The 15,017-nt window shown below is 45.4% G+C and overlaps 1 protein-coding gene across 1 annotated transcript in view; it reads left to right on the top strand.

Moving 5' to 3' along the window:
• Positions 1–417: 417 nt before the first annotated feature.
• ccnd2a (cyclin D2, a) overlaps positions 418–15,017 on the top strand; it is a 24,172-nt gene continuing 9,572 nt past the window's right edge. The window contains exons 1-3 of the mRNA XM_079500881.1: positions 418–835; positions 3,201–3,416; positions 14,077–14,236. Coding sequence (XP_079357007.1) covers positions 641–835; positions 3,201–3,416; positions 14,077–14,236 — 571 coding nt within the window. The 5' untranslated portion in view covers positions 418–640. The remainder of the gene's footprint in view (positions 836–3,200; positions 3,417–14,076; positions 14,237–15,017) is intronic.

Raw genomic sequence — 15,017 nt, 5'->3', positions numbered from 1 at the left:
TTATAAAACCAAGGTCTAATAAAATGAGTTGCGTCACAGAGAGAGAGAGAGAGAGAGAGAGAGAGAGAGGGGGAGGAGAGAGAGAGAGAGAGAGAGAGAGAGAGAGTGTGTGTGTGTGTGTGTGTGTGTGTGTGTGTGTGCGTGTGTGTGTGTGTGTGTGTGTGTGTGTGTGTGTGTGTGTGTGTGTGTGTGTGTGTGTGTGTGTGTGTGTGTGTGTGTGTGTGTGTGTGTGTGTGTGCGAGAGAGAGAGAGAGAGAGAGAGAGAGAGAGAGAGAAAGGAGGAGGGGGAGAGAGAGTGTGAGAGCGAGCGACACAGAGAGAGTCAGAGGAGAGGAAGGAAAAAGTTATTCGCGGCGGAGAGAGAGAGAGGCAGGAGCAGAGGACTAGATCTCTCCCTGCAGTCTCTCAAAACTTTTTTTTTTTTTTTTTTTTTTTTTTATACTTTACTTTTCATATGCCTCCAAAAAACACGTTCCTTTCTGCGCGTGTTGCGTTGCGCCGCCGTGCGCGGATCGCCTTCATCTCCTCACCATTGGACCATAATACTCATTGGAAACCTATATATTTGATACTTTTGTAAAAAACACACAAACAAACGGAATTAAAGAAGAAAAAGAAAAGAAAAGGGGGGCCCACCATTATGGAACTGCTGTGCCTGGAGGTGGACACCGTGGTCCGCGCCAGGCCGGACCCCAACTTGCTGTGCGACGAGCGGGTTCTGCAGAGCCTGCTGACCGTGGAGGAGAGCTTCGTGCCCCAGTGCTCCTACTTCCAATGCGTGCAGCGGGACATCCAGCCCTTCATGAGGCGGATGGTGGCCACATGGATGCTGGAGGTATGGGGAGAAGAAGAACCGGTACCGGGCCGGTCCGGGGACCATATATATATACAGGTCCCTTTTATTATATACCCTTTTCTGTATTTGGCACGTCGGTAAAACGACGTCCCAAATACAGCAATGAGGTAACCTAGAGAGGGGGTCCCGAAAGGGGGTCTATAGTTCATAGTAGAGCTAGTAGTTTCCAGGATGTTTGGAGGTGGGTTTGGGTTGGTTTAAGAAGAACCCCTCAACTCACTTTTTCCTTTCATTCCGGGAACCTTTTGGTTACCTTTTTCTGTCCCAAAATACAGAAAAAGGTAAGCAAAAGGGGTCCCGAAAAGGGGGCTATATAGTTAGTAACCCTGCCTTTCCTTATAGCATGTATTCCGCGGCGGACTCTAGACTTATAGATACTCCACTGTTAAGACCGATGTTAGGTTTTCAAGCTTGCTTACGATTCTTCATGTCATGATGACTCTTTCTATATGTATTTGATAGTCGCTCTGGATTAAGGGCAGTCTGCTTTAATGCCTAAAGTGTGTAAATTGTGCGGATAAAGAAGACTTATAACTTGTGGTCAAGTTGTTTAGGTAAAAGACTGACCCCGTGTCATGGTGGTGGTGCGCACCAGAAATAAAGCCCTAACTAACCTTCGAATTCTTTCTTTTTACGCACGGAGCGCAATAATTCACCCCCCTCCCCTCCAAATTCATGTTGATTCATTGTATAGTTGTGATTGTTTGTGTGTCCCCTTGCTTGTCTTGTTTGAAGCCTTATCGACTTTATAACTCATAAAAGGAATGTTTTGTCAGAGGAGGACGAGGAGGAGGAGGAGGGGAAGGGGGAAGACATTTGTTATACTTCGCCACGGGGGTGAATCCCCTAAATAAATACAAGAAAAACGACCCTATAAATGATGTCCCCGATCATGCTGGTTTTTATTGTTATTTTAGATAAGCCTAAAAGGTTTCCATGTGCACACGTCATGCACTCCTCTGTCTGTCTGTCTCTCTCCCCTCTCTGCCTCTGCGCCCAACAACGCCATGTTGGTTTTGAGTTGGTTTTTTCGTCTCGGCTCGATCGTGTAGTTTTCTCTTGGTGTTTTTCGGGGTGAAAACGGCCCTAACAGCGGCGGGACCCGTCTCCGTGGGACGGGGCAGGGTCCGGCCCGGCCGATCCACGACCACGCGGACCCCCAACGCGTTCCGAACGTTTTATATTCATTCGTGAAGCTCCGCATGCGGAAGGGTGGCGAGAGGAGAGAGAGAGAGAGAGAGAGAGGGCCTTTATATAGTTAGGCTACAAGTCCCCTTTTCTGTTCTGTTTCTGAAGCCGACACACCGTGGAATTAAGTTCGTTTCGCGGCCATACGAGTGATATTCGGGGTCGGGACCGGCGTGGGAGGACGCCCGGGGTTCGTGGGCTTATTGTCATGTGAAGACCGTCCCGATCGGACCGCGCGGAGATTTTTAATTAATTTTTAAAGAAAGGGGGACATTGTTGGGGAGTCTAAATATGGTGACTGACGCACCATCTAGCCTCGTCGGCGGTGCGACGCTTTCACATTTGTCCGTTTTGTGACCGTCTCCGTTCGGGAGAGACGCGCGGGGACCGTCGGGTCTGACGGGGAAGACCCCGCCGCACATTACCAGACCAAGAGCGGCGGCGTGGGCAATTTATTTCTATTTTTAAATGTTTTATGAAAACGTGACGAATGAAAGAAAGTATTTCCGTGTGCGCCGCTTGTTGGTTGGTACGGATGTGTCTTTTTCATTCGGCCTTGGATTGTGTGACTTGGAATTTCATTTATTTGTAAATGAATGACATGAAGGAATGCGACACACTATACATGTGACATGATGTTGTGTCTCTTTAGAAACACCCCTTTGCTAAGGTTTTATTTTATTTAATACAAAATAATCCCATTTGATAAAAATAATTGGAAGTTGTCGCATGAAGCAGTTAAGTTCGCAGGGCTGGGCTCCACAAGTTGGCCCGACCCCAACTATGTGTGTCATTGCATTTATATGCGCACTTTATTTGATTAGTGTCTCATTTCTTTATAAGACTACTTCGTCAAAGGATTTTTTTTTGTTTGCCTTATTTTTTTTTCTTTCTCACAATTGCTTTGTGAATATAAAGCCCTGCAAGTTACACATTGTTCCAAATATGCATTAATATGCCATATCTCTCTCTCTCTCTCTCTCTCTCTCTCTCTCTCTCTCTCTCTCTCTCTCTCTCTCTCTCTCTCCCCCCCCCCCTCTTTCTCTCTCTCTCCCCCTCCCTCCCCCTCTCTCTTCCCCCTCTTTCTCTCTCTCTCTCTCTCCCTCCACCTTCCCTCCCTCCTCTCTCCCCCCCCCCCCCCCCCCCCCCCCCCCAGGTGTGCGAGGAGCAGAAGTGCGAGGAGGAGGTGTTCCCTCTGTCCATGAACTACCTGGACCGCTTCCTGGCCGTGGTGCCCACCAGGAAGTGCAACCTCCAGCTTCTGGGCGCCGTGTGCATGTTCCTGGCCTCCAAGCTGAAGGAGACGCGTCCGCTGACCGCCGAGAAGCTCTGCATCTACACGGACAACTCCATACGACCGCACGAGCTCCTGGTAAGCAGATAGTTAATAACCCATTTATAGGCCTGACGTCGATATTTTAAAAAAATGTCTTCAAAATCCTGACAGTTTTCTGAAAAAACCTTATGTTTCTGTATCAGTGGTGCTCAATATTTCATGTCAAGGACCCCCAAAAAGTATATGTAATATGCCTCCGCCCCCCCATCTGAAAATATGTTGTTCCAGGGACCTCCCCCAAGAAGCAAAGATTTGAGTTAAAATGTTCACTCTGTAATAATATATATATTCAAAGATTTGAGGCACATTTTCACGATTTTTTCAAAAATAGCAGACCTACAAGCTCGTAGCTATGAGCTATGAGCTTGTAGATCTGCTATTTTTCAATAGCTAAAGTATAACACATAATGCTTTAAAACACCAAAAGGGGTTCCCGCCCAGAATGGGTTAAGGAACCACGCATGGCGTTTGTTTTATAGGGCCAGGGCCGCAGTGGGCTCAGGGGTATAGAGTGGCCAGACAGCAGCTGGATGGGAACCGTGAGTTTATATACGCGAGGTTCCCAGTTCGATCCCGGCTGGGCTCCCCCAGAGTCAAAGTGTCCTTGAGCAAGACTCTGAACCCCTTGATTGCTCCCGGTGTGCAGTTTGGTGCCTTGGTGCATGGTTTCCTCCACCATCGGTGTGTGAATGTGTGTGAATGTAATGTCTATGTAAAGTGCTCTGGAATAAAGGCGCTATATACATGCTGTGCCATGTCATTGTTCCGATCTCCCATTGTTCCGAAATGACTTTAACTAACCCTAACCTAAACATAACCGCAAGCACGGGAGCAAACCAGCAGCGCATGTTCAACAAACTTTCTGCATGTTCGACAACCTTAGCGCATGTTCGCCAACCAGCAGCGCATGTTCAACAAACTTTCTGCATGTTCGACAACCTTAGCGCATGTTCGCCAACCAGCAGCGCATGTTCAACATACTTTCTGCATGTTCGACAACCTTAGCGCATGTTCGGACTATAACGGGACTTCGGATCTATGGGAAGTCCCCATATAAATGCACCATTTACCATGTTAGTGGCGCTATAGCACCTCCAGCGACTGGCTTTTGGAATTCACCCTTTGTCAATCTTCTAATTGGTCCCTGACTGACTAACCAGCAGGCTCTTTCTGCCTTGTTCCGCCTTGTTTATGTTGAATTTGCTAAAACACAAAAACAAATGTCTATGGACTATGGACTTTTAATGTTAATTTGCTTGGAGCACTTGAAACAAACGTTACCAGGCATGCTTGCGCCCCTCACTTCACACAATGTGTTGTGTATTTGGCCTATCAGCCCTCCTCATGACAAGCTCCATTATTTATTCTGCATTTGAGCCGCGGTTTATAGACTCAAAATAACAATTATTCTATACATTGTCTAATTGTGTGTAGACTTCCTTCTTGTAAATTAAGTAACATTGAACAATAATGTAACTCTTGAGAGCGTAAAAATGAAACCAGTGAGAGAGAGAGAGAGAGAGAGAGAGAGAGAGAGAGAGAGAGAGAGAGAGAGAGAGAGAGAGAGAGAGAGAGAGAGAGAGAGAGAGAGAGAGAGAGAGAGAGAGAGAGAGGCTTTCTGCTTTTACTGTAAAAGGCTCCCTCTGGCCTCATACAGTATACAGTATGCAGTGAAATGGTCTCTACCGCCATCTGGTGGCAGATATTTGTTACGGAGCATCGAGGTCGGCTTGAACTCCTGCCAAAGTTTTGATGCTGTTCTTACACACACACGCGCGCGCACGCACAGACACGCACAGGACACGCACGCACGCACGCACGCACGGCACGCACGCACGCACGCACGCACGCACGCACGCACGCACGCACGCACGCACAGAGAAAGAGAAAGAGAAAGAGAGAAAGCTCACCTTTAACATTGTGTTCATATTATGACAGCATAATAATATCGATGTTGGTCCTTGATCTTTTTTCGTTTTCATTATTGGGACTATAATGTGTAAAAGCCTGTTCAGACAGTGAGCGACTGACGCGCCTAGTAATTCATTGTCCATGAGAGGCGTTGAGTTTACTTTGGGAAGTCGAGGGGCGATTATACGCCTAGCGTACGTGCACGGAGGCCTGTGAAACCGCCGCCCGCATGTGCTCGTTTCGTGCACACGACGCCCGCGACCGACCGACCAGACCTGGATTGTGTTGAGCTTTTATTTTGTTTTGTTCACCGCAGCGCAAGTCGCCCCCCATTTTCACGCTTCTTCAAAAAATGTCAACTTTAGCTATTGGAAAAATAGTAGATCTACAAGCTCGTAGCACGGCACTAGCTTGTAGATCTACTATTTTTCCAATAGCTAAAGTATAACATAATGCTTGAAAACACCAAAAAGGGTGTTCCCGTCCTGAATGGGTTAATTGTGGAGCAGATTATGGGTTAATCTGCTCCGTCCGTCCATCGGTAGTTCCTTGCAGAAGGAACTTTTTGGTGGCTCCTTGCGGAAGGAACACTTCTGGAATGGAATTTCTTCTCGAGGTTCGTGCACGGGCATAGAGCTTAGTCTGACATTCCGACGTGTGTGCACTGTGCGTGCGTGTGTGCGTGCGCGTGCGTGCAAACTAAAATAAGGGGATTTTTTTTTAAAACTTTATCATAATCCGTCATATCGTCTACAGTAACCTGTACAATTTTGAGGCATTTGTTTGTACTTTACTTGCGTATGTCAAATTCTTCTCACAATGTGTTGCTCTGTATAGCATTTTCAAAATATGTTAATACATTTGAAAACTTGAAATGGGACATTCTACATTGAGTACTTTCTACTCTTGGTACTTTAAGTACACTGAGATGGCAATACTGTTGTACTTTTACTCAAGTACATTTTGAATTCCAGACCTTTACTTGTATCAGAGTATTTCTACAGTGCAGTATTAGTACTTTTACCTATAAAGTAAAACATTTGATTACTTTTTTCCACCACTGTGTGTAAGGCAGAGTTTTGGCTGACATGCACATACAGGAAATACAGATCAGCTGCTCGCTCGGGACATGTGACACTTCTGGTTTCTGTGTGTGTGTGTGTGTGTGTGTGTGTGTGTGTGTGTGTGTGTGTGTGTGTGTGTGTGTGTGTGTGTGTGTGTGTGTGTGTGTTTTCTCATCTTTAGTAACATGTTTCTCGTAAGGGAACCACAAGTGTTACCAACAAGTTCCGGCCAGAGGAAGTGGGAGCCTGGCCTTGCCTTGCCTGGCCTTGCCTTGCCTTGCCTTGCCTTGCCTTGCCTTGCCTTGCCTTGCCTTGCCTTGCCTTGCCTTGCCTTGCCTTGCCTTGCCTTGCCATGCCTTGCCATAGTCTCTTGAATAGTTTTCATTTAGTTTTAGTCATAGTCTCTTTAATAGTTTTCATTTAGTTTTAGTCACATTAGTCACCTGGAATGTCATACGATTTTAGTCGACTAAATCTACAGTTGATTTAGTCGACTAAAATGTATTTTGGCGGGCCTTGATGCCGTCGTAATGACTGTTTTTACACTTGCTGAAAATGGCCGATCTACAAGCTCGTAGCTTGTACAGCAGCTATTTTCAGCATGCAACCAAGTGTAAAATGACTTATACTGGATCTCTTGTCCCCTATGCCCTCCTAACATTTTAGTCTAGTTCTTATTTGTTGACGAAATTGTCAGTATATCTTAGTTTTTGTCATCATAGCTTAGTTTCCATTTAGTTTTCGTCAGTGCAAAAAGGTAGTGGACGAGCATTTTTCGTCTTAGTTTTAGTCGACAAAATCAACACTGTCTGCAAGCGGCGTCCGTCCGTCCTTCCTCCTCATGAGCCTCGGACGTGGATAATATCGTGCGATACATTAAAGTGTAAGGAACAACTAAATGCACTCACTTGTGTTTTTTCCGGCCGCTATATCAAAGACAGTTTGTCTATTTAGGCGAGAGGAGAGATTATCATAGAGGCAAACAGAGACAAGAGTTGGGAGGTGGCCATGTTGGATTGTTGTAGCACGTGGTTCTCTCTCTCTCTCTCTCTCTCTCTCTCTCTCTATCTCTCTCTGTCTCTCTCTCTCTCTGGCTGCTGGGAAAGCCCGACAGGCAGCATGGCAGGTCCGTCCGGTAGTAACGCCCACCTGATGAGCGTGGTTATAATATATTCCTAAACCGAACCCTAACCCCATATTATGGTCACGGTGCATGCACTTCCTGTGGCTGTGTTTCATTCAGATGACTTTGACTTCATACTGTAGATGACAGATGACATCTACAGTATGAAGTATTGTACAGTGTTGGGGGTCCAACGCGTGAGTGAGTGCCGCGCTATGAGCTTGTAGGTCTGCTATTTTTGAAAAAATCGTGAAAATGTGGCGCAAATCTTTGACTATATATTCTTTCAGAGCGAACATTTTTAAGTCAAATCTTTGCTTCTGGGAGGTCCCTGGAACAACATATTTTCAGATGGGGGGTCGGCAGCCAATTACAGATTATTTGTGGGGGTCCATGACATGAACATGTTTGAGAACCACTGACAGAAACATGGGCTTTTCAGAAAACTGGCAGGATTTAGAAGGCATTTGTAGAATCGTTGTCAGGTCGAATGCCTATGGCACGCTCAGATCTGACGCGTGTGTCGCAGTGAATATCATGTGTCGGAGTGACAAACACACACACACAATGCATACATTTTGAACAAAGGCAGACAGCGAGGTGTCTTTGGTCCACTGACAGTGTTGTGTCTGTGCTGGGCGGGTTGCGAGGTGTCTTTGGTCCACTGACAGTGTTGTGTCTGTGCTGGGCGGGTTGCGAGGTGTCTTTGGTCCACTGACAGTGTTGTGTCTGTGCTGGGCGGGTTGCGAGGTGTCTTTGGTCCACTGACAGTGTTGTGTCTGTGCTGGGCGGGTTGCGAGGTATCTTTGGTCCACTGACTGTTGTGTCTGTGCTGGGCGGGTTGCGAGGTGTCTTCATGGACACTGACAGTGTTGTGTCTGTGCTGGGCGGGTTGCAAGGTGTCTTTGCGAGGTGTATTGTTCAATAGCTAAAGTATAACATAATGCTTAGTTAAAACACCAAAAGGGTTCCCGCCCCAAAATGGGTTAAAACACCAAAAGGGTTCCGTACAGAATGGGTTAAAACATAAAAATGAACAGTTTCAGGAATGTTATACTCGTTTTTTTTACTACAGTCTCGCCTGTCTTGCAAAACGTTGTTCTTTTATCATTTACTGCTATATGTGTGTCAATATAGCCTTACCTCAACGGAAAGAGGTAACATATTTGACCGGGTCATTGCCATTTACTGCATTCCTCTCTCTGTCTCTCTGTCTCTCTGTCACGCACGCACGCACGCACGCACGCACGCACGCACGCACGCACGCACGCACACAGATTCCATATCTCCTTGCCCTAAACCCAAACTTCTAACCCTTATTTATTTATAAATGCATTCCGTAAAATTCAATTTGGGGACATCAATTTGGTCCCCAATTAGACAACATTCCTGACATAGGCCATGTTTACACACACACACACACACACACACACACACACACATACACACACACACACACACACACACACACACACACACACACACACACACACACACACACACACACACACACACACACACACACACACACACACACACACACGCAGGGGGGAAAGTCCCCAGACAGCTGACCGATATGTTCAGGTCACCTGAGGCCACCTGTGTGTGCCGTTGGGGGGCCAACACAAGTCCATGACCTCATCAGGGTCTTTGCTCTGCGGGGGTGGGGCTAAGCTGGTAATTTATTTCACTCTGATTGGGGTACATTTGGTTACATTCTGAATGGCATGGGTTCCCGAACTGTGTTTTTCCCCCGAGACCCAAAAGAGAAATTGAATAGGTGTTTGCCCCGGGACCCAAATCTACAAGCTCACTACACGTCGCTTCGTATAAGTGTCACATTCTGTGACATGTTCTGTATTTTGATTGTGTTCCTTAAGGTTTTTAGTTAGTGTTCTACTTTGCTTTACTGTGCTTCTGTAGTATTGTGTTTCCCCTGTTTCTTAGTTGCTGTTTAAGAGTTGATCTTACTATGTGTACCTTTTATTTTGTAGTATTGTTATGTGCCTTCCTGTATGCCCCAGTTCTGTACCTGCCTTGTCTAACCTTGTGATTAGTCTTTATGTTTTCCACCTGTGTCCTCTTAGTCCCCCAGCCAATCCCTGTGTCCAGTTAGTCCTTGTCTATAAGCGTCCGAGCGATTCCCAAGCGCAAGTTGAATTTGGAGCGCTGTGATTGGTTGTAGGAAGTAGGAAGCGCTGGGCTGTGTTTTGGACCGCACACAAGTGTTTATGCCTACTAGTACTCTATGACTAGTACTAACCCTATCTCTAACTCTAACCTAAACATAACCGCAAGCAGGGGAGCAACGCATCCCTCACCAACCTTAATCCAAAAACTATTAACGTACCCCTCACCAACCTTAATCCAAAAACTATTAACGTACCCCTCACCAACCTTAATCCAAAAACTATTAACGTACCCCTCACCAACCTTAATCCAATAACTATTAACATACCCCTCACCAACCTTAATCCAAAAACTATTAACGAAACCCTCACCAACCTTAATCCAAAAACTATTAAAAAGTCCACGGTAGTAAAAGAGGTGGCGGCAGTGGGGCGCGAACGCATGAAGCATGGTATTACAAGTCAGTGTAGTAATCCACTAGGCAGCTGGCAGAATGGGGTTTTGTGTTTGTATTAGAAGGTGAAGTTCCGCCCGTGTGGCCGGCGTGGTACAACGAGCGCTCCTTCCCTGAGAACCTGCTTGGGAATCGCTCGGACGCTGTCTATAAGGGTGCGTTCGGAAATGTGCCCTGAACGCACTGGTGTGCTCTCTTGTCGTTCGTTTATACAGTGCACTCGGTGCGTTGTCGTTCGAAAATCCAGTGCGCTGCGCACCGGGTGTGCCGAGTGCCCGCACTGAGCGACCCTATCCTGAAGCTGGGGTTGTCCAGTGTGAATCGGTGTGACCACAGCTGTGGTCGTTCGTAAATAAGGCTCTGTGACGTCACCGCCCACCACACTCAACAAACTGACCACATTCCCGGTGCGCATTTGCGAACGCACCCCATGTATGCCCATGTGTTTTCAGTTCTTTGTTCGTTCGTAAATGTAAGTCAGTGGGTTTTTTGGGCTCCTGGTGATATTCCATGTTCCTAGTGTTTTCCCTTGATCCTAGTTGTTCCTTGTTTCCTCGTGTTCCAGTCTATGTTCTTGATATCCTGTTTTGGTTAAGCTTAACCCATTTAGGCCTGACGTAGAAATTTAAAAAATGTCTTTTTAAAATGCCCTTTTTCTGAAAAACCTCATGTTTCTATATCAGTGGTTCTCAATATTTCATGTCAAGGACCCCACAAATTAATCTAATATGCCTCCGCCCCCCCATCTTGAAATATGTTATTCCAGGGACCCAGAAGCAAAGATTTGAGTTAAAATCTGAAACTCTGAAAGAATATATATTCAAAGATTTGAGGCACATTTTCACGATTTTTCAAAAATAGCAGACCTACAAGTTCATAGCACGGCACTCGGTGCTGCGCTATGAGCTTGTAGATCTGCTATTTTTCAATAGCTAAAGTATAACATTACGCTTAAAACACAAAGGGGTTCCCGCCCAAAATTGATTTTAATAAACCCCCTTGTATTCGACCTGCCTGTCCTCTGCCTTTGTCTGCGCTTGGGTCCAACACCTGCCTGTCCTGAACCGGGACAATAAGGCAGTGGTTCCCAAGGTCCGGGGACCCCCAGGGGTACTTGAGGGAGTTCCAGGGGGTCCCCGGGTAAAAACCCTTATGGGTCTGTAACTCTGAGAGCGTATACAAATGGAACCAAAATGGACCCGTTCCATTTGTACACTCTCAGAGTTGAATTAACATTGATTTTACTACGTAAATTGGGAGTCCCGAGAGATAGAAATGCCATTAAATGGGGGTCCGTAGACCAATGCATGTCAAACTGGGGGTCCTTGAAATTAAACGGGTTGAGAATCTCTGCTAGAGCCGTGAAAATCTTCTCTTATAGGGGTCCCTGGCATGTATTTTCAAATGGTTTCACATCATTATTATTTATATAAATATGAAATGCAATGGAGATAATCCGCTGCATGTTTAGAGTTTATATCCTTCTGATAAAGGTGTGACAATGCATGTACTTTATACATAATGTTTATTATCATTAAAGTCGTCAAAGTATGCATAATTTCAATGAGGGTCTCTCTCTCTCTCTCTCTCTCTCTCTCTCTCTCTCTCTCTCTCTCAATTCAATTCAATTCAATTAGCTTTATTGGCATGAATGTAGTAACTACAGTATTGCCAAAGCATACAATGCAGCAAAAAATAAAATAAATAAAAATATAACAGAAAAACAATATCAAACATACAAATAGAACATTAACTTACACAATACAATATGCAAATGATCAAAATGTACAGTATTAAAGTGTGTGTGTGTGTGTGTGTGTGTGTGTGTGTGTGTGTGTGTGTGTGTGTGTGTGTGTGTGTGTGTGTGTGTGTGTGTGTGTGTGTCAAGATAATGGTCACATTTAGTGTTGTTTTTTATTTGTCCTTCATTTTGTGACATGTAGTCACATGCTGTGCAGCCAGGTGTGCTGCAGGTCCCTCTCCTAACATAATGAATTGTTTGTCATTGTCATCTAGTTCCTTAAAATTTGGGATCAACAACTCAAATTTCCTAAAATATTCTGCTCTTATATTATCATATTTATTGCATTTTAATAGGAAGTGTGTCTCAGTCTCTACCTCAGCTGAGGTACAATGACCACACACTCTCTGTTCTGGAGGTAGATATGACTTATTGTGTCGTCCTTTCTCTATGGCCAGACTGTGGTCACTCACTCTGTATTTGGTCAAGATCTGTCTTTGCTTTTTGTCTTTGACCGAAAACAGATACTCAGCCAGTTTATATTCATGTTTTAGGGCCAGATAACAATTAAGTTTGTTTTAAGTTTTGGTTTGATTAGTCCAATGTTCCAGATGTATTGTATTAGTTTACTAATTTGGTTGACTCTAATTAGTGGTTGTGAAGCAGTGCTGGTCTGAGGTTGAGGCTGGACACTGTTGTTGGGTTGTGAGTGATCAATAAGTCCCAGGACTAGTTGGCAGAAGGGACTCTTTTGGGGTTTCATCTCCTGAGATTGCAGGGCCTGGAATCCCAGGCTGTCTTGGGGGCTTGATTTAAGGTGTAACCAAATTGTTTCCTAATATTAATAATTAATGGGTAACGGCCTAATTCTGCCCTGCATGCGTTGGTTGGTGTTTTTCTTTGGATGTTTAATATGGACCTACAGAATTCTGCATGCAGGGTTTCTGTGGGATGTTTGTCCCATTGTCCTGGTGACTGAGTGGACCCCAAACCTCACTGCCATACAGTGCAATTGGTTGGATTATGCTGTCAAATATTTGTATCCAAATTCTAATAGGGATATCAATTTTGTAGAATTTTATTCTAATAGCATAAAATGCTCTGCATGCTTTCTCTTTCAGTGCACTCACTGCCAGACCAAAATGACCTGAGGCACTAATCTTTAGTCCCAGCTAATCATAATATAGGGTATGATCTAACGGTGTATTTCCTAATTTAAATTGATATTTGGTTTCCTGAGATCTGGCCTTCTTTTGGAAAATCATCACTTTAGATTTGTTTAAGTTTACTGTCAGGGCCCAGTTCTGACAGTACTGCTCCAGCAGGTCCAGGTGCTGCTGCAGTCCTTGTTGTGTGGGAGACAGCAACACCAGGTTGTCAGCATAGAGCAGGAAATTAAGGGTTAGGCCAGGGGTTCCAGACTGCTCCAACAGTAATGCTAAATAATTAATGTAGATGTTAAATAGTGTTGGAGACAGACTGTTGCCCTGAAAAACACCTCTCCCTTGAGTGAATAGATCTGTAGATTTCTCTCTCTCTCTCTCTCTCTCTCTCTAGGAGTGGTCAGGTGTAATAGTCTCTCTCTCTCTCTCTAGGAGTGGTCAGGTGTAATAGTCTCTCTTTCTCTCTCTCTCTCTAGGAGTGGTCAGGTGTAATAGTCTCTCTCTCGCTCTGGGAGGGGTCGGGTGTAATAGTCTCTCTCTCTCTCTCTAGGAGTGGTCAGGTGTAATAGTCTCTCTCTCTCTCTCTCTCTCTCTCTCTCTCTCTCTCTCTCTCTCTCTCTCTCTCTCTCTCTCTAGGAGTGGTCAGGTGTAATAGTCTCTCTCTCTCTCTCTAGGAGTGGTCAGGTGTAATAGTCTCTCTTTCTCTCTCTCTCTCTAGGAGTGGTCAGGTGTAATAGTCTCTCTCTCTCTCTAGGAGTGGTCAGGTGTAATAGTCTCTCTCTCTCTCTCTAGGAGTGGTCAGGTGTAATAGTCTCTCTCTCTAGGAGTGGTCAGGTGTAATAGTCTCTCTCTCTAGGAGTGGTCAGGTGTAATAGTCTCTCTCTCTCTCTAGGAGTGGTCAGGTGTAATAGTCTCTCTCTCTCTAGGAGTGGTCAGGTGTAATAGTCTCTCTCTCTCTCTAGGAGTGGTCAGGTGTAATAGTCTCTCTCTCTCTCTAGGAGTGGTCAGGTGTAATAGTCTCTCTCTCTCTCTAGGAGTGGTCAGGTGTAATAGTCTCTCTCTCTCTCTAGGAGTGGTCAGGTGTAATAGTCTCTCTCTCTGTGTCTCTAGGAATGGGAGCTGGTGGTTCTGGGTAAGTTGAAGTGGAACCTGGCAGCGGTCACTCCCAACGACTTCATCGAGCACATCGTGAGGAAGCTGCCGCTTCCCGAGGACAAGCTGGTGCTCATACGCAAACATGTGCAGACCTTCATCGCCCTCTGCGCCACAGGTAACACACGCACGCACGCACGCACGCACGCACGCACGCACACCAGTGTTTTTGGCAGCAAATTTCCATTTCCATTTTGTCTCTAATATACGCAATCATTTCATAGACATGACATGCGCAATAAATAACAACAAACTTCAATTTTCCAGCACTAGTTTGAATCCTATCCGCCCCTCTATGCCTTGGAAAGGGAGCTCACAGAGCATGTAGATGAAAAAAAGGCCTCTTTCTTGTATTATTTGGCAAATGTTTCGCCATTTTCACACAGGATACTTTGTTGGATACTTTTGACGCAGTAATGGTCTTATTGTATTGTATTTATTGTAGAGGTATTAAAAAGATGGGAGGGAGTCGGGATTGTCCTCATGATCAGAGCTTCCGTTGCTCCAGACTGTATGACGGAAGCATTTATATTTTCCCTCATGATCAGAGCTTCCGTTGCTCCAGACTGTATGACGGAAGCATTTATATTTTCCCTCATGATCAGAGCTTCCGTTGCTCCAGACTGTATGACGGAAGCATTTATATTTTCCCTCATGATCAGAGCTTCCGTTGCTCCAGACTGTATGACGGAAGCATTTATATTTTCCCTCATGATCAGAGCTTCCGTTGCTCCAGACTGTATGACGGAAGCATTTATATTTTACTCATGATAGAACTTACCAGCTCAGTGGCCTTGTGGTTAGAGTGTCCGCCCTGAGACTGGGAGGTCGGGGTTCGATCCCCGGCCGGGTCATACCAAAGACTCTAAAAATGGGACCCAGTGCCTCCCTGCTTGACA

This window comes from Electrona antarctica (genome assembly GCF_951216825.1).
Source record: "Electrona antarctica genome assembly, chromosome: 5".
Classification (NCBI taxonomy): Eukaryota; Metazoa; Chordata; class Actinopteri; order Myctophiformes; family Myctophidae; genus Electrona; species Electrona antarctica.
The sequence above is the reverse complement of the archived record's forward strand: the minus strand, read 5'-3'. Positions and strand labels throughout refer to the sequence as shown.